Source organism: Paramormyrops kingsleyae, chromosome 20 (genome assembly GCF_048594095.1).
Source record: "Paramormyrops kingsleyae isolate MSU_618 chromosome 20, PKINGS_0.4, whole genome shotgun sequence".
In the NCBI taxonomy this organism is placed as follows: domain Eukaryota; kingdom Metazoa; phylum Chordata; class Actinopteri; order Osteoglossiformes; family Mormyridae; genus Paramormyrops; species Paramormyrops kingsleyae.
This window is the reverse complement of record NC_132816.1, coordinates 15,408,319-15,428,690: the sequence shown is the minus strand read 5'-3', so window position 1 is coordinate 15,428,690 and position 20,372 is coordinate 15,408,319. Positions and strand designations below refer to the sequence as shown.

The following is a 20,372-nucleotide window of genomic DNA, read 5'->3' as shown; positions in this document are numbered from 1 at the left end:
AGAGAGCATCTGCAGTAAAACTATAGAGCAATTAGTCTCAATGGATGATTTTCAGGTAGTTAGAAAAATTGAAGGATATAAAAACAAAAGGATTGCATTTTGTGGTGAATAAATTTTATATTTGATATGTCACATTATTGTTGTTTGCAGTATGTTTTATTTTTTAGTGCACCGGTTATATGTGGTATGACTGATATATTGTTCTATGCGGATTTAAATGAGAATATTTTATTCGAGACTTACATATTTACAAATAAAAACGACACGTTAATCTTTAGAAAGCTTTCATTTGAATTAGCTCACATTTAAGTGCTGTAAAGAAACAGTAATCGTGTCTGTATAAAACATGTATTATTATTATCATTATTGTTGTTGTTATTTTTGTTAATATTATTGTTGTTGTTGTTATTTTTATTGCTTCTGCAGTCATTATTGCTGCAATACATGTATTTTCTCAAGAACTCGAATAGACGTCCTGCTGAGCCCTACTAAAGCGATTTTATCCATTACGCACATCTCTGTCCAGGTAGAGGGGAAGGGCGGAGATATTTTCTTGGACCGTTCTGTTTTGGTGTTTACAGAGAACATGTACAAAAACGTAGCTGAATATGTATGATATATAATGCATCGCATGCACAGACCGAGGTCGATGTCTGGTGCACACACGAGACCATCGGACTGGACCACCTTGTTTTCCTGAATGAAATTTTATGCCCTGCTATAAATAGAACGGGGCTGCTGACGTCACAATGGAAGCTGCGACCGTGTCGGTACTGTGAGCTCGCGGATGAATTCCTCAAAGAGCATTTGGGAGGAAAAACAGCACTGATTCGGGGCAGCAAAAAACGATAGAACTGTGCGCACTGTGTTGTTATATTGGGGAAAAAGGATTAACTTTGCACAAGCTGGGAGATAAGACCGATTACGACATGATCTTGCAGCGTTTGGCTAGCTAGCGCCGGCTTCACAATATTGTCTTAACTATAGTAATTATATTTGCACACTTTGAGGTCTTGCTCTGAGTTCAGTTTGGGTTTACGAAATTAAAAACACACACAACGGTAGGTGCTTTTATATACTCAACACGTCAGCTGCCTGCCAGCTAAATAGGGACCGCGTGGTGTCCTTATTTAATTGTCTCCTGTTTTTTCCTTTGTAGCTCAGTATTGGTTGGTCTGGCTGCTGTGGATGTTTGAAAAGCATTTGTTAAACTAAGAAGCATTTCCTTGTCTGTTTACAACGCTCCGTACAACCGTGTGGAATGATAAAACCAATGGTGATTAGTTTGGCATTTTTTGACAAGTTAGCAAATGGAACATTTGAAAACTATGAAAATATCCAGTTCACTCGCATCTTTATTATTGTTTACCTTGAAGTATATGGAAGTACTTTGGGGGTATGTAATGTCGTTAAAACAAACGAACAGAGTGGAATTTCTCAGTGGTCGGTATTCAGGCAATGAATATGTTTGACTTTGCTGAATGGCATACTAAAAAATAGCTGTCGACTTGTATAACAAATGTCCACGACAAAAACCACATTTCGTGAAACTAGTCTAAAATAGCTAAAATGTCGTTAACTTTCTAAAGGATTTTCATTTGCATTGGATTTATGAGCGGTCAAACCTTATAAATTATAGTTTTAGAAAATGTGCTATAGCAATAATTTTATTGAAATGTATTAATATTCAGTGGATGTTATATCTGCTACCTTTAGACTGTTGTTCCGTTTGTATGTTCACCTAGTAAGACAGACGGGACATCAGTGCAGCGGCAGAATAAATCGATTGTTTACATTGTACGAGTTAGCAGAGAGATCACGCCTTTCTTACACGGGCCTTTGCGCCCATCTGATCGAAAGTAGCCGCTTTATAGCGCAAACATAATATATTAAATTATGCGGTATTCTGCTTTGTGTCCAGTGTTCACTTTTTATACCGGTTCCGACTGTTCATTAACAGGATGCTGACATAATTGAAACGCATTTCAGGCAAGTATTTTTCGCGTTACTGTAGTCTACTTTCCTGCAGTGCACGGATTGCACAAACCTGCGTATCGATTTTAAGTTACTGATAAATTTCCGATGACGTTAGCCAAGTCCTTGTTTTTTTTAAACAGTTAAAATATTTTGACTCATTGAGCTTGAAACCTTTCTGTAGATTACATTTAGGCATAGCAATTATAAAGGCAACAGATTCAACCATAAGGTCAAACTGGTTGTTTGTTTGTTACGGTAATGAAATTACTTTCTTATTAAGCATTGGTTACTTTGTATTATACAATATGCACGCTGTTCATTATATAACAGTAATAATTGGTGGTTACATTATTTATTTGTGAGGTGATTCTGATATACCAACAATGTGAATAATTTAGCTAATGTCAGTACTTCAGTGTAGCAACCTAATGACTGATCTGGGGAGAAGGGTCAGTATCCCAACAGTATCTAAAATAGTTTTGAATCATGTCCGGACTCTTCTCGTCATTCATTTCCATTGGAACTTCAGGCATAAATATGTTCTTTCATGGTACCCCTAATGATCTAGGAACAGTGACCCTCGATTTTACATGCATGCTCTTGTGAAGAATTGTGATCAAGTATAAAATGTTTCCAGGTAGTGCAAAAAAACTGTGTTTTTAATTTCAGAACTATATTGATACATTATGAAAATATAAAAATGAGGTTTATGCTTAGCTAAGTCAGTTGCTGGTATGGAACATGAGAAGTATTGGTAGCAAGCTTGCATGTGAAATATTATCTTCTTCGTCCTGTGTGTGTTTTGCCATGAAGGGAATCGGGAGGTGTGACCCCTGTTATGGACTACGAAAGGCCCAACGTAGAGACCATCAAGTGCGTAGTGGTGGGAGACAATGCTGTGGGGAAAACACGGCTCATCTGTGCCCGGGCCTGCAACACCACCCTAACCCAGTACCAGCTGCTGGCCACCCATGTCCCCACGGTCTGGGCCATCGACCAGTACCGGGTCTGTCAAGAGGTACAGACCAGCAACATGCCAAAGTCGTCATTGTTTTTCAGTGGTTTCCTTAACTGGAATCAGATCAGTTTCTTTTCTAAAAAAAATGACTTGTCCCAGGTCCTGGAACGTTCCCGTGATGTTGTGGATGAAGTTAGCGTGTCCCTCAGATTGTGGGACACTTTTGGGGACCATCACAAGGACAGACGCTTTGCATATGGAAGGTATGTTTCTGGGTATGTGCCACAATCCCTGGGGAGAAAAATGTGTTTTATGATTTTCACCACAGAAATGTTTCGCTACATATTAGTCCATATAACCAAAAAGAGTGATGAGTGACACTGATAAAGACGAAGTTAGAGGGTGTCCTCTTGGTGTGGACCAATTGTAAGCATGTTCAGATCTTCTCTGTTTATTTCATGGAAGAATAACATTGAATCAGGGCTATTTAATAAGTTAACTGCCCACAATTTTTTTATTGATGATTTCCAATTGTGAATGATGTCTGTTAAAATTAAGGTTATGTGTGAGGGTAGATTTTATTTTCTCAAAGATACAGCAGGACAAAAAACAGCTGTTGCTTTGTTGGCCAGCGTGTGACCATCCTGGAACCATCCAAGAAGTTACACTACACTTGTTAGCAGCCATGTATAGAACTGCTAAACAGTTTGCTGGCTAAGTCATGCATTTAATGAGGAATATGAGGTCAGACTCAGACTGCAATTGACCCGTGAATTCGTGGCTCTCTTAAAGTTAAGTAATACTTGCATTCTCAGTACTGTACAATACTTTGAGCAATTGCTCTCCATCTTGGCGTACGATGCGGCCTGCTTGTCATTGGGTGTGGCGTCAGTATTAATTAATCCCCTGACCCCTGTCAAGAGAATGCAGTTCCTCTGCTGTCGGCCGCTCAGATGGAAACTAAAGCAGAACCAGAGACGCGAGCCCACAGTTGGACAGTCCGATGCTGCCAGCTGATGTATGAGAAGCATCTGGGGACAGTGTCACATCCTAAAATGAGTGGAGACAGCGAGTCTGCTGGGAGACAGGCTGCCAGATGGGCGTGGCTCTTTGGTGCGACGATGCCTCCGTTTGATTTGCAGATGAAGTCTCCCTTTCCCTGATATGACTGGCCGGTTAGCACTGAGCATGATGTAACCCAGATTTAGTGGCTGGACCTCAATTCTGCTAGAAGGAGCTTCTCTCGCGAGCATCTTTGCACAGGGATTCTGGGCAGAATTAGGAGCTTCGTACCTGAGATTTCTTTCGCCCTCCTACACATTAAAACACTGAAACGTGTGAGTCACGTGTCCGTCCATCGATTCAGACCTGCCACAGAGTCTCAGGCGCCTGCTGACCCAGGTCTAGAGCCCATCTGGAAGCTTGCCAGAAAAGCCCGTTATTAATATCACTAGAAAGAGTGACCTGACCGCAGAGAGCAAGATGTGTGCGGGTGAATCGGAGGGGAGTGAAGTGCCCTCCAGGAATATCTCTTTTAAGCACAGGGTTGATGCCGTTCACTAGGGCGCCTCGCCCACTGGTCCAAAAACCAGCCAATTTGCATGCTACCTTACAGACAGTGTTCCTAAGCAGATGCAGAAACTGTACCTGCCCCCTGGATCCATCTTTGTTTTAGTTAATGCATAGAAAACCTGAGTTTAGTGAATTGACAGGAGGCAGAATAGCAGACAAATCCATGACAGACACCACATTCGTTTCAGCGTGGGCAGACGAAAGCCTAAAGAACTAAACTTTACCGGAGGTTCAGCAGTAAAGACTCATCCAGACTATGTTTACCGTATCCACTGTAAAGCTGCAGGGGCAGAATCGATCAATTCAAGGTGCATCACTGCCAGCCTTCCAGGCAGTATATATATATATCCATGTCCCTGTTTTATCCTTGGATGAAAGGTTTTATCAGTAAACTGTTTCCCTTTGTTTGAATGTTTCCCTTCAGTCTCAGTCAGTGGCTCTTCCTCAGTGAGGCAGATTGACTCCCGCATCAGTGACACCGGTTCACCCCGATTTTTAAGTTGAAACAGATAATCTGTAAGCTGTCTTAGCCGACCAATCAGTTTCTCTTACATCACAACGGCTGCTCACGTTCATTCCTATATGTCATGATATTTGATGGTGTGCCAAACACGAGTGGTGCATGTGCTCAGCCGCAGTGAAATCACTCCCGTAAAGCCATCTTTCGGGAATCTGTGGCCTGTTCTTGACCTTTTAAAATGTGATTTGTGTTGCTGAATCAAAAAGAAGCCGAATTGCAGTGTTGTACTGTACTTGTTTTTGTTTATAGGCTGCCTATGAGCTATATTCAGGACTTGGCAATGAGAGAAACTGTAAGTTCTGTAGTCACATACCTCCTCAATACTCATGCTCTATGCACTTTGAGTCTGGTTGCAAATGAAATGAAGTATTGTGTGGCGTGGACGCTGCACCCGCTGCTTGCAGAGTCAGATAGTGGTGCACGATTCCTTTTGTTGAAAAGACAGACCAGTGACCATATATGCTTTGTTTGTTTTTTTGTTTTTTTTTTTCTTTCCTCACGTGATATGAACCTCGTCTCCTCAGGGTAGACAGTGTACTAACCTAGAAGTGTGCCAGCACTGTGTCCCTCTGTTTGCATGGTTTTGTTTTTTGTTTTTGTTACCTTGGTAACGATCCTCAACGTGGCAGTCTGAAAAAGCATTGCCTGGGGGGGTGGGGGGCTCTCCACTAAAGCTGTCAAGCCATCTCAGAGGCGGGTGTGGACGAGGCAATCTTTTCGCTAAGTCTTTAGAGGTCAATGTGGCAGTCCTTCAGGCTGACATTGATAATGTGGGAATTGTGCATGAATGTGGGGTTCTTTAGGACCGTAGTGCTTCCGGGCAGATACCGCTTGGCGTCTGTGATGTTTGACACCCGTGCTGGTTATTTTAGCATGCCGTCGTCGTTGTCCTTGTCCGTGTTTGCACCTCGCCCTTCCCGGGCCTGGCGGCGGCACGTCAGACTGCTGCTTCGACGTTTTCTCCCTATGTCCTCCCGTAGGTCAGATGTGGTGGTGTTGTGCTTCTCCATCGCCAACCCCAGCTCCCTCCATCACGTGAAGACCATGTGGTATCTGGAAATCAAGCACTTTTGTCCGCGGACGCCCGTCATCCTAGTTGGGTGCCAGCTGGACCTGCGGTACGCGGACCTGGATGCCGTCAATCGAGCTCGACGGCCACTGGCCAGGTAGAGATATCCAGATACAGTTTGACTTCCTCTTTTTCTCATATTTCTTCTTTCACCATCAAAGGTCAAGTTCATGGTTTAAAATAACCCAGCAAAATGCTGTTCATTCTGTTCCAATCAAATCAAACAGGCTTCATTACATATAAATATAGAACTTGGTCTATAGCTTTGGTTTGGTTAGCTGGTCAATATAGTTGTACCACTGATTCAGAACATTTAGATAATTTTTTATTGTTTTTAGCTTATGAATATAGGATGTTTCAAAGCTAATGCTTTAAATAAATATATATATATACACCGCTGATGTTGCATATAGGACATTATGTAAATTGAGTGATTATATGAAATGGACTGATTTCACCTTAATTCCTGAACAGGCCTATAAAACCATGTGACATCCTGCCACCAGAGAGTGGCAGGGAGGTGGCCAAGGAGCTGGGCATTCCCTACTATGAGACCAGTGTCTTTGACCAGTTTGGCATTAAGGACATCTTTGACAATGCCATTCGAGCTGCTCTCATCTCTAGAAGGCACCTGCAGTTCTGGAAATCGCACCTGCGCAAAGTCCAGAAGCCCCTTCTTCAGGCACCATTCCTGCCCCCGAAGGCTCCTCCACCGCTGATAAAGATTCCCGAGTGTCCCTCCGACAACACCAATGGCTCCCGGCACCTTCTGGACAGGCCGCTCTGTGCTGATGTGATGTTCATCCTGCAGGACCACATCCATGTCTTCGCTCACAGGATCTACCTGTCTACCTCATCTTCAAAGTTCTACGACCTCTTTCAGATGGATTTATCTGAAGAGTCGCCATGCCTGGTTGTGACCAAGCGGCCTGGGCGAGATCACCTGATGAGGACTCTCAGCTTGGACACGGAGGAAGACGCGGCTGACCTGAACACCCTCTCCCCCTGCTCCCTCAGGACATCCAAGAGCGATGGCACCTTGAAGATGATGAGTTTCAGCGGGAAGCACAGGAGGACAAAACTGTCCCTGGCTTCTTGGAGCAAGGCTTTCTATAGCATCCACAAAGAGTCCGTCATCAATCCAGTGACCAACACCCTGGCACCCATGACAGTGGTGAAGATGGACTATTCCATCCAGCTTGGTCCATTCTGTGCGGTCCTCCGCTTCCTCTACACGGGAGAGCTGGATGAGAAGGAGAAGGACTTGATGAAAATTGCACAAATAGCAGAACTCCTTGAGGTGTTTGACCTCAGAATGATGGTGGAGAACATCATGAACAAAGAGGGTTTTATGAATCAAGAAATCACTAAAGCATTCCATGTCAGAAAAGCAAACAGAATCAAAGAATGCCTGGCTAAGGATACTTTTACAGGTAAGAAATTTTTTCCCCCCACAATTTATGTGTGAATTTCTTACTCCCGACATTTAACAGCCGTGATAGAAGTGAAATGATGTTTGAAATGTTTGTTCAGAATTTCTATCCACTAAGGCACCACTCGCTGTCACGGTAATGTCAATAAATGGATTTCTCGACAAGCTTTTGAGTTCTTGTTAAATTTGCCCGAAAATCTTTCAGCAGATCGAGCACAGACTGACCTTTTCATTACGTGAAAAGGGAAGCGGGTGACGTGCCGATATTTTCCAGCCCGACGGGCTTCAATCCCCCGGGATTGCTGCTTCATCGTCGTTTGTTGTGTTTTTCGTACGGCTCTGGCAGATGTCACATTCAGGCTGGATGATGGAACCATCAATGCCCACAAGCCATTGCTGATTTCCAGCTGCGACTGGATGGCCGCCTTGTTTGGAGGCTCGTTCTTGGAGAGCTCCAATAACCAGGTACATCCGCAACCTTCAACATCAATGACTTCCTACCCCCTCAAAATGACACACTTACTGAGGCTCGCATTACGTTGGTAAGGGTTGATCGTGAACCTTAGCCGACTTCCATGCAGGTGGTGCTAGGTCACGTTTCACACGCACACGAAACCAGCCAAAATACATCACATCTTCGAGTCATTTCAATCGATCAAAATACAGCGTTCTTGGACGTATGCTGTTGTGCTGGTAAAAATAATGCTAAATCGATTGAGTGAAATATGAATACACCTATACTGTGTGAATATTTTCCTTGGGACAATCCCATAATATTCCATGGCTGTCATGTGTAAGGCCTGCGTTTTTTTTTTTTTGTATCATTTTGTGGCATTATAATAGATGCATCTTTAAAGCTGTTAAAGTTAAAATGAGTGAATGACTAGAGAAGTTTTGAGTCATAGGTACCCGGTTGTGAGATGCCTTGACAGGTCAGTGGTGATGCTGGTTACTTGGTGATGACAGCAGCCACAGATTCTATTCTGGGGACACTCTGCACCCTGGTACGGAGAACTGCGGGATATGCTTACAGTTTGCCTCCTGTCGCATACAAAGCGAGCTGTAGAAAACAATAAAGCAAACAACTGTGACGGAATATTCGAGCGAGGGGGGGGGGGTGCCCGTTGCCGGGAAACCTTAAAATGTCCTTGATGTCATGTTTCACTGAAACAGATAGACGGAACCTGCATATAGCGCCCCGGTGCATCTTTAAGGACCTGCGTCGCTCCTGGCTAACATCTCGTGCCCAGATACGATACGAACGAGGACACTTTTATTTTAGCTTGGAGGTGTCCTACTTTTGTTTTCAAATGTAGCGCGTCGCAGGAATGTCAATACTGACTAACACTTGGCTCTGCGTCAACCCAGCTTGGCTGTCCGGCCCGCAGCCTTCGCCCTTGAGGACTGTTATGTAATCTATTTACGTAGGAATTTATCGGTACGACGTGATTACGAATGTCTGCAAAGGGTGAGGAGTTAAGATTGAGTCTTAGTCTAACCCGTCTGTTAGAAATTCTTCAGGAGGTGAGAATTCTAAGCAGGGTTTTAAATTAACTGCACACGTTGTGCTAGAAGCTGTTCTATGATTTATGTAGGAGGAGAAATATAGATGGAATATGCAAAGATCATTCATTTGCGTAAATGATGCCAGATGGACATTTTTATCGCATATGTGCCATTTACACTGTCTGCTAATACACTGTGATTCAGGTTAGATGGTAGAACAGTCAAACAACCCAAGACGTTTGGTTCATCCCTTACCAGCTGGTATGATCATTTTATACTTGGCTGCACATGTCGGCGTTCGTACCTTTTAGTGCAAGATGCTTTGCCGCAACTCTGCAGGTCACACTTTATTAAAATAGCTGGGATTTTTCATGCGCTGGTCTGAATTGTTGGAAAGCGTCACAGAACAGACTGTGTAATCTCACATTTATATTTATCTAGGAAACACAGTTGGTACCCAAACAGAAAAACACTCACAAAACATTCTTTTGTGTATCTTTCCTATTTGCGTGGTTTTATTCGACAATCAAACGATTATTAAAATGACTTACCTTTCAAGGGCGACGCAGTTGAGACGTGGATAGAATGTAAACACGTTATGTAAAATACTCGTACAGGAAAGAGATGATGACATGTTATAAATATCGTAACTTGAAGGAGTAAAAGCGTGTTGTGAAATGTAATTAGATCAAATTCAAATTTAATCAGTATGAAAATATGATAATCAAATGGGGTGTGTGTGTGTGTATATATAATATAATCTCGGGCAATTAAAATTGGGATGACAATATGATGATTAAATTATGTATAAATATAAACTGGGATTCTTACTGGTACTAACCTCAGTGTATGGACATGAATAAATGAACATTCTTACCTAAACCTGTTCCAGCAATAGGAATACCCGTCACCAGTGACATGTTGCAAGATATTCGGGCTCCATTCTGACTCAACACCATTCCCCCCCCCCCCCCCACACCCTATCCCGGCCCCCCCTCTGTGCCCCATATTGTGTGTCAGGTCTCCTTTCCCAACACCAGCAGGGTGTGCATGCAGGCAGTGTTGGAGTACCTGTACACCAATCAGCTGTCTCCGCTGGCAGACCTCGACCCAATAGAGCTAATGGCACTAGCCAACAGACTGTGCCTTCCTCGCCTGGTAGCTCTGACAGGTCAGTGCTCTTCGTCTGGAGTCTGCCTCAGCCTCGGGACGGCGGCCAGCATAACATCCGGGAGGAAAAAAATAAAACAGTACTGATCCGAAATATCACCTGCCCAGATAGGCCTGACTGCATTAAAACTACCGGTTCACACTGTTAAGTTCAGAGTGGATGGTAATCGCAAGTCTCACGTTTCAGGCTTCATCGTCACATGTATTCAGATGGAACGAGGTGGAATTCTGAGGCTAGGGCCGGGGACACGTGCGGACAATAGGACAGTATAGGACAATGCAGTATAAGAGTTTGTGAACAATAAATAAGTAATGAATAGGATACAATGGGGATAAGGATGTACAAATAGACCACAGAGTGTGTGTATACAGAATTGTGCAAAAGTCTTAGGCAGTCAATGAAAATTATATTTAAATTATCTTCATGTGGGTGTAGATCTATGACATCTGCTGTCCGTTTAGCCATTTCAAAACCTCTCCCAAAATCACCCCAGTATTTGTAGCAACCATCTCATCCACCCACGTATTTCTGTGACTCAGTCATTACCCCCAGCTTCTTTGGCTAATCAGCACCTTACTGAGTTAACTAAGTAAGTAAATTAATTGATCGAGCTGGTGGAGAAATTTTAACAAATACATGGAATGGCTGAGGTGCCCCTGAGGAGAGGTTTGGGAACTTAATCTGTGTTCATCTAACCATCCAGCGAGATATCCAGTAACTTTTTTGGTGTTACTGTGTTTTTCATAGATATTTTTTCCACATGTATTTTAGATTAGCTTGAGTCGGGTTTTTGGTTTTCTTGCCTGCATTTTGAGGTCGCAACCTCATAATCATTCGGGTCACTCATATCCACTTCACAGATATGCAGTGACTAGCCTGCAATATTTGTCAAGTCATAATCGAACCGCGCTTTGTCCCACAGAGCAGTATGCTGTCTGTGAGCTGACAAAGGCTTCGAAAGAGGGCCAGGACATAGACGGAGAAGTCCTCACCTACCTTGAAATTGCTCAGGTAAGTGTAGTACCACAGTGTAAACAACGCTTGCAGGTTGCTTATAGTTAATACAACCAGGGATGGAAAATAAAACCCTCAAGGAATCAGATTAAAAGTGTAGGACCTCCTTTGATGTTTTTCGTCTCTACAGTTCCATAATGCTAATCAGCTAGCTGCTTGGTGCCTGCATCACATATGTACTCACTACAACAGCGTTTGTGCCAATTACCGCAAAGAAGTCAAGTCCAAATTACCCGGTAAGAATCCTTATCCTTTTAAGTACTGAGTGATTTACTGAGTGATTATTTCATTAAACCATGACGCCATCCGACTAACAAGTGCAGGAAATTCTCATTTTGTTTATTCACTGACCAAGCATTACGAGAAGTACTGGAAACGAAAAAGCACTGTACTCTGACATTTGTTTGGCGATTGGGGTAAGTTTCTTTTTTCTTCTTTTTCCATTCGAGCAGAGAACCAGGAGTACTTTGAGAAGCACAGGTGGCCCCCAGTGTGGTACCTGAAAGAGGAGGACCACTACCAGCGTGTGAAGAAGGAAAGAGAGAAGGAGGAACTAATCCTCAACAAGCACCATTCCAGACGCCGGTGGTGCTTCTGGAGCACCTCCACCATGGTGGCATGAGAGCCCCGCTGGGATTGGCCGCTTTGATCAGGCTCTGTGATTGGGTGCTGTGTTCTGGGACACTGTCAGCATTTTATGTCTAGTAATTCCTCATCTTGACCTTCAGAGATTGTGCCTGTTGGTGCACTGATGGTCTGTTTCCATACAAAACACTGGGCAAACAATAACCTTCTTCAGGTTTGAAGCACAAGCCACCCACCCAGACAACGCAAGTCATCAAAGCATACAGTTGACACCACACCCATCCCAGAGCACCCCCACACCGTCCCCAACGCTCTCCATATTGACACAGCTTCCTGCGTACAGTGGATGGAGATTGTATTTGTGGATTGTATTTGTGGCTATTTTTTTCCATTGATGGCTGGGTTTGACGTGCTGAAAAGGCACCTATGTCAAATTAGTCTATGTTTAAAGTCATTTACAGCATCCGTTAAGATGGAAAGTACGGTAAATAGATCACACCAGGTGTCACTACGAGTGGCATCTGTTTCCATTGTAAATGTTGATTCATCTGGTGAGGCAATCAAGTACTTAATAACTCATCAAGGTGACAGTAGTTATAGTAATAATCATGTTTAGCCAGCTCCTGACGCAATAAACAATCGCTAGCTCTAGAACGGTAAGATCGCTGCTAACGCCGGGCCGTCATTCAGCCCCTCGCGTGTCGAGCGTTGTGCTCGCCGTGTCTGTCACCGACACGCAGTCCTGTGAGCGCACAGCAGCTTGATTGTCAGGCTTGGCAGCAGCCTCGACTGGATTTAGGCAGAACTGCGAATGCAATAACCTTTTTTTTTTTTTTTGCCTATTCAAAAAGAGGAACCTGTCAGTGAGGCACCATCTACACCCTGACAGGTTTCAGCCGGAGCTGCAAATTTCACACTTTTAACTGCAGCTGTGGAATTATTTTTGTAAAACCTCTCAATGTACTGGTGCGGCATAGCATTGATATATGTATTTAAAGAATTGTCTCTTGTAATTAGAAGGGCTTAGTACTGTAAATTAGTTCAGGGTTTACTTGATATGGACCTTAACTCTAAATTACAACTTAGCTGCTTCTCACTTATTATGACCATTCTGCTAGCTGTTACCTATTTCAACAGTTAATCACAGTCTGTTAATGTCTATCAAAAGATATGTAAAATAAGGCGATAGAAAAGCCTTCAGTACCCTGTTAGCAGTGTACAATGTGCAGATATTATGGAGTGGAATTCCAGTCATGCTGTATGAATCCAGCTGCAGGTCTTCCGCCTTTGAAGAGCATATCTCTTTGTTGTGTTTAGGTAGAGGAGTTTTACGTGTTTGTGAATATTTTTGAGAAACTGTTTTAAGACCACTTTTTGCTGCTGCCGTTAAACTGGAATAGTGAACCTTGAAACGTTGGGGGGAGGGGGGGGGGAACGAGTATTTGTTGGGTAGGTTTTTTAAGCTTAGTCAACCAAAGCGGTCAATGAAGTAGATTGTCAATCTTTACTAGATACCATGTGATTGTCATCGTTGGTGAATGCGCAAAACCTCTCATCAGCTGCTAGGTACCAAGTGGCTGGCTCATTTGGTTCTTGCTGTCCAAGGCCTTTGATCGTGCTGATCATTATCTTTAAAGCTGTTTGTTTAATTATTTATTTTTTAAAGGGAACACTATTGAATAAATTGATTTTACTTAAGTGCAATGCGCTTTTATTGCCGTGTGCTTAAAAGCCCTCCCGTAATACAATTAACGCACAATTTAATTTACAGTGCCTGATGTATAGTGTGATACATAAAGGTGTGTGATGATTAGTCCAATCATGGGTTTTAATCTAGCATTAGACATTTCTGTTATACCTTTTATCATTTTACACACGTTGTACAATTTTTGTGGCACAAACACTTAGCACATATATAAAAATGTATTCTTGTTTAGTGTATTGAAGTACCTAAAACAGATCTGATTATTTCAGGCTGTAACTGGCTTTAATTAAACAATATTTAACATCTCGTGCCTGTGCCACAAGTTAATTTAAACACGGAGAGTGCGAATGTCAGTTTCTATACAAAACCACGTGACTTTTGGCGGGCGAAAGCCTAAGGATCTCTGCAGTCCCTCTTTCCCATTCTATAATATGACATCTCACACCAGTCGTTATCCGTCACTGAGACAGGCCTACGTGCTGTCTGTCTAACAAATTATACGTAGGCTGTATGCTGTCCTGCTGAGATGTCAGCTGAGGGAGACAAAAAAAGTCACATTTACCCTACTGAGCTAGTACATGCTGCTATTTATGGCTTTAGATAGCCATCCATCCATCCATTTTCTGAAACCGCTTGTCCTATTCAGGGTTGCGGGGGGTCCGGAGCCTGTCCCAGAGGCTATGGGCGCAAGGCTGGAAACGACCCAGGATGGAGCGCAAACCCATTGTAGGACATGACTTGAGATATTAAAACTGGAAAAAATAAAGATATAGCCTACATGGTGGAAGCTCTTTTAAAACAGAAAATACACCAGAATAATGACATTTACAAATCCTCTCATGTGCAATCATGTACGTGGGCAGGAACATTAACGCACAGGACGGATCTAGGGGCATATAGGGAACCGGCGAGAACCCCGGTCATAAACGGGGAACCTTCCACGGGTATCAGCAGACAACCTGTTTTGTGAAATGCATATGTACTGAGGTCTGTGGAACGTCATTTTTACAAAATTTGCCACCCTCAAATCAACTTTCGTGACTTTCTGCGGAAATAATAAAAGGGTACTCTTGTAAGTATGGTCAAGGAAAAAAAATTAACTGACAAGCTTAGAGGTGCAGCTATTAGATACATTCCTTCAGCGTGTATAAGGAACGGATCTCTATTTTAAAGCCTACCATGGTGGGCTCTTCTGTAAATTAAGGCACAGCATTAAAGATTCCTAACATATTGTTGCTCAGTATCACTATTCATCAGCAATGCCAGGCATGAACGGTGGATAACGATGCGTACGTTTTGTTATTCGGCATTGTGAGCCTTAATAGGAAGTCGATAATCTAAGCTCTCAAAATGTTTAAAGATTCATGATCTGAAAATAAATACTCCAAAAATAGTAGGTACATTATATCTTGCCATGCAGCCAGAACGACAGACAACTGAGGTTTGCACAAGCTTATATTGTAGATTGCATACAAATCCCATGTACTTACATTTTGTGTGGTCATTGCTAATTTAATTGTAAAAAAAATGTTACATGGTTTACTGTGCAGGTTATTGTGCATATAACTTGTGATAAGGCTGTGCCCCATTTAAAATAGGTTTTTCCTCCATCTGTCCGTTCCTTGCTTGTTCTGCACATCCCCTGTGCTTATCATCAATACAAAATCTCATTATATAACTTGACTTGGCTGGGAGCAGAGTGCATTGCGCTTATGACGTGTTTTTTCACCGTCGGTGGAAGATCCTGTTAATGCCCCGACTTGGCCGACTGTCGGATCCAGGGCTGAACTGCGGAGGAAAGGTACTCACACTGGGAGGCGGGAGGTGGTCACTGGTGCCCTCGCGTACGCTGCGGCGACATCCACACTCTGTCAAAGCGCACGTCTTTTCAGCGGGCATGAGATCAACATTGAGTAAGAACACATAAAATATATTTTAAAAGATTTAGCTCAAACATAGAAATGCGGACAATAGAGGGTACCGGTATTTAACACTATGCAGTAGTCATATATTTCTTTCAGCATTTCATACTTTCCTGTCTCTACTTACCGTATCTAAAAATACAGGGATTAAACATTCTGCCCAAGGGTCTAATGACTTTGGCTTCCATTATTCAGAACAGTCAAGCAAAGAATTCACTTTAATAAATCTGAAAAATGTCCCGTTATTTTGAACGGAGATTCGATCTGGTTATTCCCTTACATACAAACCTGCATTCTGACCGTAATCTGTGATTAATATTTGATTTCAGTATAGCGTGACAGGGTTCTACACGAAACATATGAATGTAGCACGAGCTCATGTGCCATTTTTGGCTTCATTAGCTTCACCGCAACCTTGCCGTCCTGAAACAGAATGACTTGCAATAACGTCGCAAAAATCGTGGTTAGAGAGACACCTGGCGGCTGAAAGCCAGATTGCAAAGTCGAAAATATTAAGGAACAGATATTGAATATTACCTTAGTCTGTGCCCAGTGCTGCCTGGTTATGGTCACTACAAGGCTGTACTAGACAAGTAGCTAAGAGAAAACTGACTGAACATTAAAATCACTTACAAGTACCATTTATATGTTCTTCTGACAAGCACACCAACACTGAATCGACTGAAACCTTTTATAGAGTAGGGCAAGATGGCCTCACTTTTGAGAATTACATTTCTAGCAGAAGCAAAAGGAAGAAAAAAGGCACACACACCTGCAACAATTAGGATATATGGTGATTGTTAGGCAAGACATTATTCCTGGGATTTCAAAAAGTGCATTTTAATAATGAAGATAATCATATACACAATATACACAAATTGCTCATCTGGCAGCCTGACAGTATATATTACAGAAAGTTATGCCAAAACAAGACTATTTACAGAGCTAGATTGCATACAAGATGAGAAAGAATATAATGAAAGGAAAACAAACTCAAACAAGGAAACAAACCCATTAAGGGTTGGGTAGAGGGGTCCCCGCTCAGACGTTTAATACTTGTTAATGGTGCTGGCAGGGAGGGTGCTTTTATCAAGATCATCGAAATATGGGTGGCTCAGGGCTTGCCTAGCTGAGATCCGCTTCGGTGGGTCATATATCAGCATTTTCTACAAGAACAAAATGGGGGAAATGAGTCAATTACGGTTTAACAAGACAAATAAAATAACTGACAAGAGCAGTTACAGCAATCTTACCGACAATAAGTTGATGCCGTCGTCATCCAGATTCTTCACCAAGGAAGACAGGCTACAAGACTTCCACTTGGGAAACGTGGTCTTGTAATCAGGCAGGGATTCCACATCTGGCCACACAACGTTGTTTGGAGTGCCCAGGGTCCTAATGTAAAGAAATTTTGTAAAAAACTCTTGTGATACATTAAAGCACACAATACAGAGCCCTTTCAGGACAGGGGGAAGCTGGAGGACACTGTAATGATCTGGCAAAAATCCCGTAAAAGTAATCTCTGCAGAAATAAACAAACTCTATACACGCACAATGGAGGTGGGCCATTCAGAATTCCCAAGCTGAAATGTAAACATTAGTAAGAGCACACAATTATACCTGAAAATCCTAAACAGCTGATCAATTTCTGAATCCCCGTGGAATAAGGGCTTCTTTGTGGCTAGTTCCGCAAAGATGGTGCCAATGCTCCACACATCCACAGGGGTGGAATAGCGTGATGCTCCGAGAAGAACCTCAGGAGCTCTGTACCACAGTGTCACCACCTGCATGACAAAATGGCACCTTAGCAACCTTCAGGGGCAATTAAGGCAGCGAGCAGAGGAAGGCAGAGATACCAAACTCAGCCAAAATCATTTCAAGATGGGCACGCCAACATAGTCACGTTTACCTCATGTGTATAAACACGAACGGGAACCCCGAAGGCACGAGCCAGCCCAAAGTCAGCCAGTTTGATAACGCCTTTGTTGTCTATCAGCAGGTTCTGCGGCTTCAAGTCTCGATGAAGAACTCTTCTGCAGTGGCAAAAGACTATCCCTTGCAAGATCTGATACAAATAACTCTAGAAGGAAAAAGACAAATCTAATTAAACAATGTGATGCACAAGTAACACTCAAATTCAACTTAACTGACCTCGGGGTCGTTCCACGAAACAGTGATCTGGGTTAAGATAGAAGTCATGATTGTCCAATAGGAATGCTCCTCACCTAAACTCTTATTGGACAATTATGACTTCGAGCTTAAGTTAACCCAGCTAATTAAGAAATCCTGCTTCAAGGAACACCCCTCTGGTTAAGTCACCCCCCCTCCCACACACACACAAATCAGACACCACCCACAACATCCTCCAGTTCAATAAACCTGGTTAATCAAATGAGTGCCAGACCTTTACGAGCATAGGGTCCATGTACTGCCCAGATGGGATTGAGTCCAGATATTTCTTTAAATCCATAGAAAGAAATTCAAAGATGAGGTACAGGCGAGATTCCTGCATCAAAACATCCAAAAGGCTGTATAAAAAAAGAAAGAAAAAGTGAATTTCAGGTGAATCTAACAGCACCCCACCCTAATACTTCATTACTCTTTGTATATAATCAGAACGGCCAATCATACCACACAACATTGGGATGCTGCAGTTCCTTGAGCAATGAGATCTCCCTGACAGCTGTGCTGGGAACTCCTTCCTCCTCACTTTCCAATCTGATCTTCTTCATAGCCACCACCCGGCCCGTGGACTTGTGTTTACCCTTGTACACAACGCCATAGGTACCTGAAAAGGGACGCTACTGAAACCATGCCAACACATTTAATCTCAGATGGCAGTAAACAAAAAACCCACTGGGATAATTCAGATAGAGCAGATGTGAAAATGGGATCTAAGAAGCAAAGGACAAAAAAAAATTCCAGACTCACCCTCTCCAATTTTTTCTATCTTTAAGTAATCCTCCATTGGTGTGGTTGTCTAAGACAGATAGCAGTGGAACAAGCAGAACACACGTTACATTAAACGATACATAACATAAAACAAGACATCCCTAAACAACTAGACCAGGGTTCCCCTGCTCCAGGCCTGTAGGGTCCCAGCGTAGCTTAGTTCTCTCCCTGTTCCACCACACCTGATTCAGCTCAAGAAATGAGTGGTGATTCGCAGGGAAGTAGAATCGGGCGTGTTAAATGGGGAGAAACCCAAAAGTGTGCAGGGCTGGGGTTCTTCCAGACTGGAACTGGAGACTCCTGAACTAGACGAACAGAAACTTTTAAAAAAGACGCGCGAGATTACCAAAACGTTAAATGGTCCAAAATAATAACTTAATAAGAACCAGGAGGTATAACTGTCTGTTTTGAGTGGGTAGTTCGACAGCTCTATGGCAGTTAGCGGAAGCCCACGCCGCCGCATTGTGGCTTGGTGGTATCGCATCTCTACTTGTACACCGCGGTAAACTCAACATCCACCATCCAACCAGCTAGCAGCCATTTCAGACAAGAGACCCCTCCAGCCATGACCGGCCTAATCCGTGAGTAAACCCTGCATCATCCCCGCATGCTAACCGAATATCCAGATAACGTGTTAAAAGCCAAGTCGATATCTATACCTTTACACATACTTTAGTTAACTTCGCTAACTGGTCACAAAATTAAAAAGAGCTCCTGTACAAATAATAAGTATGGCAAAGAATAAAGCAATATGCAGAAGTGAGTATTTTATCAACTCATTAACTAGCCCCTTGCTCAGTATTAAAACTTAAAATGGCGTGTTTATAAAATCTCATCTGGGAAATGTAATTGCTAAGCTTTTTTAATAGAAAAAATAAACCATACCTTTTTTTGTTGCCGAGGACAGCTTTACTCTCCCTCACCCAGCTCACCCTGGAAGTCAAATGTGCATCATGGGCTTTCAAACCGGCCGCACTCATGCAGTTCAAATCCAAGCAACCGCGCGCTACATTCAAAAGGGCCAATCAGGACGCGGAACCTCAGCAGCGCGAGGTCGGTATTAAAGGGCGGCGTCGCGAGGACGCGCACGCGTGAGGGCGCGCGCTGGGACCGCTGTAATATAAGCTTCGCGCTTAGGTTGTGGTGCTGATTGGACGCGGAATGTGGTGCGGGCGGTAGGGTTAGGGTGTCCCTTTATTCCCTCGGCCAAACGGACTTTGTAAAGAATATTGAAACTATAAAACAATTTAATGCTCTGATAAAGACTAGGTAGGGTGAGTATTGTTAAAATGGGGGCACATAATGAAAATTTACTTTCTGGAAAGAACTTACAGCATCATCTCCATCTTGAATCTTCACTTGATACCATTACATATACATTAATGCCCCTTGAACATTATATAGAAGACAGAAGGAAATATATTAGTAAACGCATATTAACTGCAAAGTAACTCCCGTATTGGCAAGTGTCACATTTTAATAATACTCACCCTACATGTGGGTTAGTTTAAAAAAAAAAAATCCGCTTATTATTGAATAAGGTGTTATATAATTTTAAGACGTTTATAATACCAATTTCACGAATTTGGTTAATATTATGACTGCTGTAACACATGTACGGTAATAGATTAAATTATTTGAGGTATAACCGTAAAATTAGTCTTTTGGTAACTGCGCTGGTACACTAAGCCGTACATTTAGAATACAACCCCCTCCGGACAGAACTATTAGGATGCGGGTCATCCGACGCTAAACATGACCGGGGTTCCGTGACGCACTTGCCCAAACACAATTTTATTTTGGAGATATTTGGCCACCTTCTACAATATGAGATGTAATTACACTGTGGACTAAACTTTCAGTTACAAGCATGCGACCCAGCCGTGGCGCAGAACTGGAAAACACACCTGTGGGAGCCATTCGTTATTTGTTGTAGTGGTGGTGGTTGACACTAGGTGGCAGTGGAGTGGGCGATGTTGGATAGTCACT

At 42.8% G+C, this 20,372-nt stretch overlaps 2 protein-coding genes across 8 annotated transcripts; one reads left to right on the top strand and one right to left on the bottom strand.

Moving 5' to 3' along the window:
• The first annotated feature begins 757 nt into the window (after positions 1 to 757).
• Positions 758 to 13,508, top strand: rhobtb1 (Rho related BTB domain containing 1). Of its 6 annotated transcripts, none has more exons than XM_023830984.2 (10): positions 758 to 1,061; positions 2,791 to 2,995; positions 3,095 to 3,198; positions 6,008 to 6,193; positions 6,571 to 7,529; positions 7,875 to 7,993; positions 10,055 to 10,205; positions 11,128 to 11,216; positions 11,350 to 11,455; positions 11,672 to 13,508. In XM_023830984.2, exons 2-10 carry the CDS (start codon positions 2,816 to 2,818, stop codon positions 11,839 to 11,841), a joined length of 2,064 nt encoding a protein of 687 aa, XP_023686752.1. In that variant the 5' UTR covers positions 758 to 1,061; positions 2,791 to 2,815; the 3' UTR covers positions 11,842 to 13,508. The 6 variants fall into 6 exon arrangements, with proteins under 6 accessions (XP_023686752.1, XP_023686753.1, XP_072559737.1 ...); XM_023830985.2 differs by lacking the exon at positions 758 to 1,061 and adding an exon at positions 1,098 to 1,276; XM_072703636.1 differs by lacking the exon at positions 758 to 1,061 and adding an exon at positions 1,373 to 1,396.
• Positions 13,509 to 16,255: 2,747 nt separating this feature from the next.
• Positions 16,256 to 19,429, bottom strand: cdk1 (cyclin dependent kinase 1). 2 transcript variants are annotated; one of them, XM_023830991.2, is made up of 8 exons: positions 19,269 to 19,429; positions 18,363 to 18,411; positions 18,063 to 18,235; positions 17,836 to 17,959; positions 17,341 to 17,511; positions 17,052 to 17,215; positions 16,685 to 16,826; positions 16,256 to 16,597 (listed from the first exon to the last, which is right to left on the bottom strand). In XM_023830991.2, the coding sequence occupies exons 3-8, from the start codon at positions 18,161 to 18,163 to the stop codon at positions 16,481 to 16,483; spliced, it is 819 nt and encodes a 272-aa protein (XP_023686759.1). In that variant the 5' UTR covers positions 18,164 to 18,235; positions 18,363 to 18,411; positions 19,269 to 19,429; the 3' UTR covers positions 16,256 to 16,480. The 2 variants fall into 2 exon arrangements, with proteins under 2 accessions (XP_023686759.1, XP_023686757.1); XM_023830989.2 differs by having other exon boundaries at positions 18,063 to 18,219; positions 19,269 to 19,428.
• Between the last annotated feature and the right edge of the window lie 943 nt (positions 19,430 to 20,372).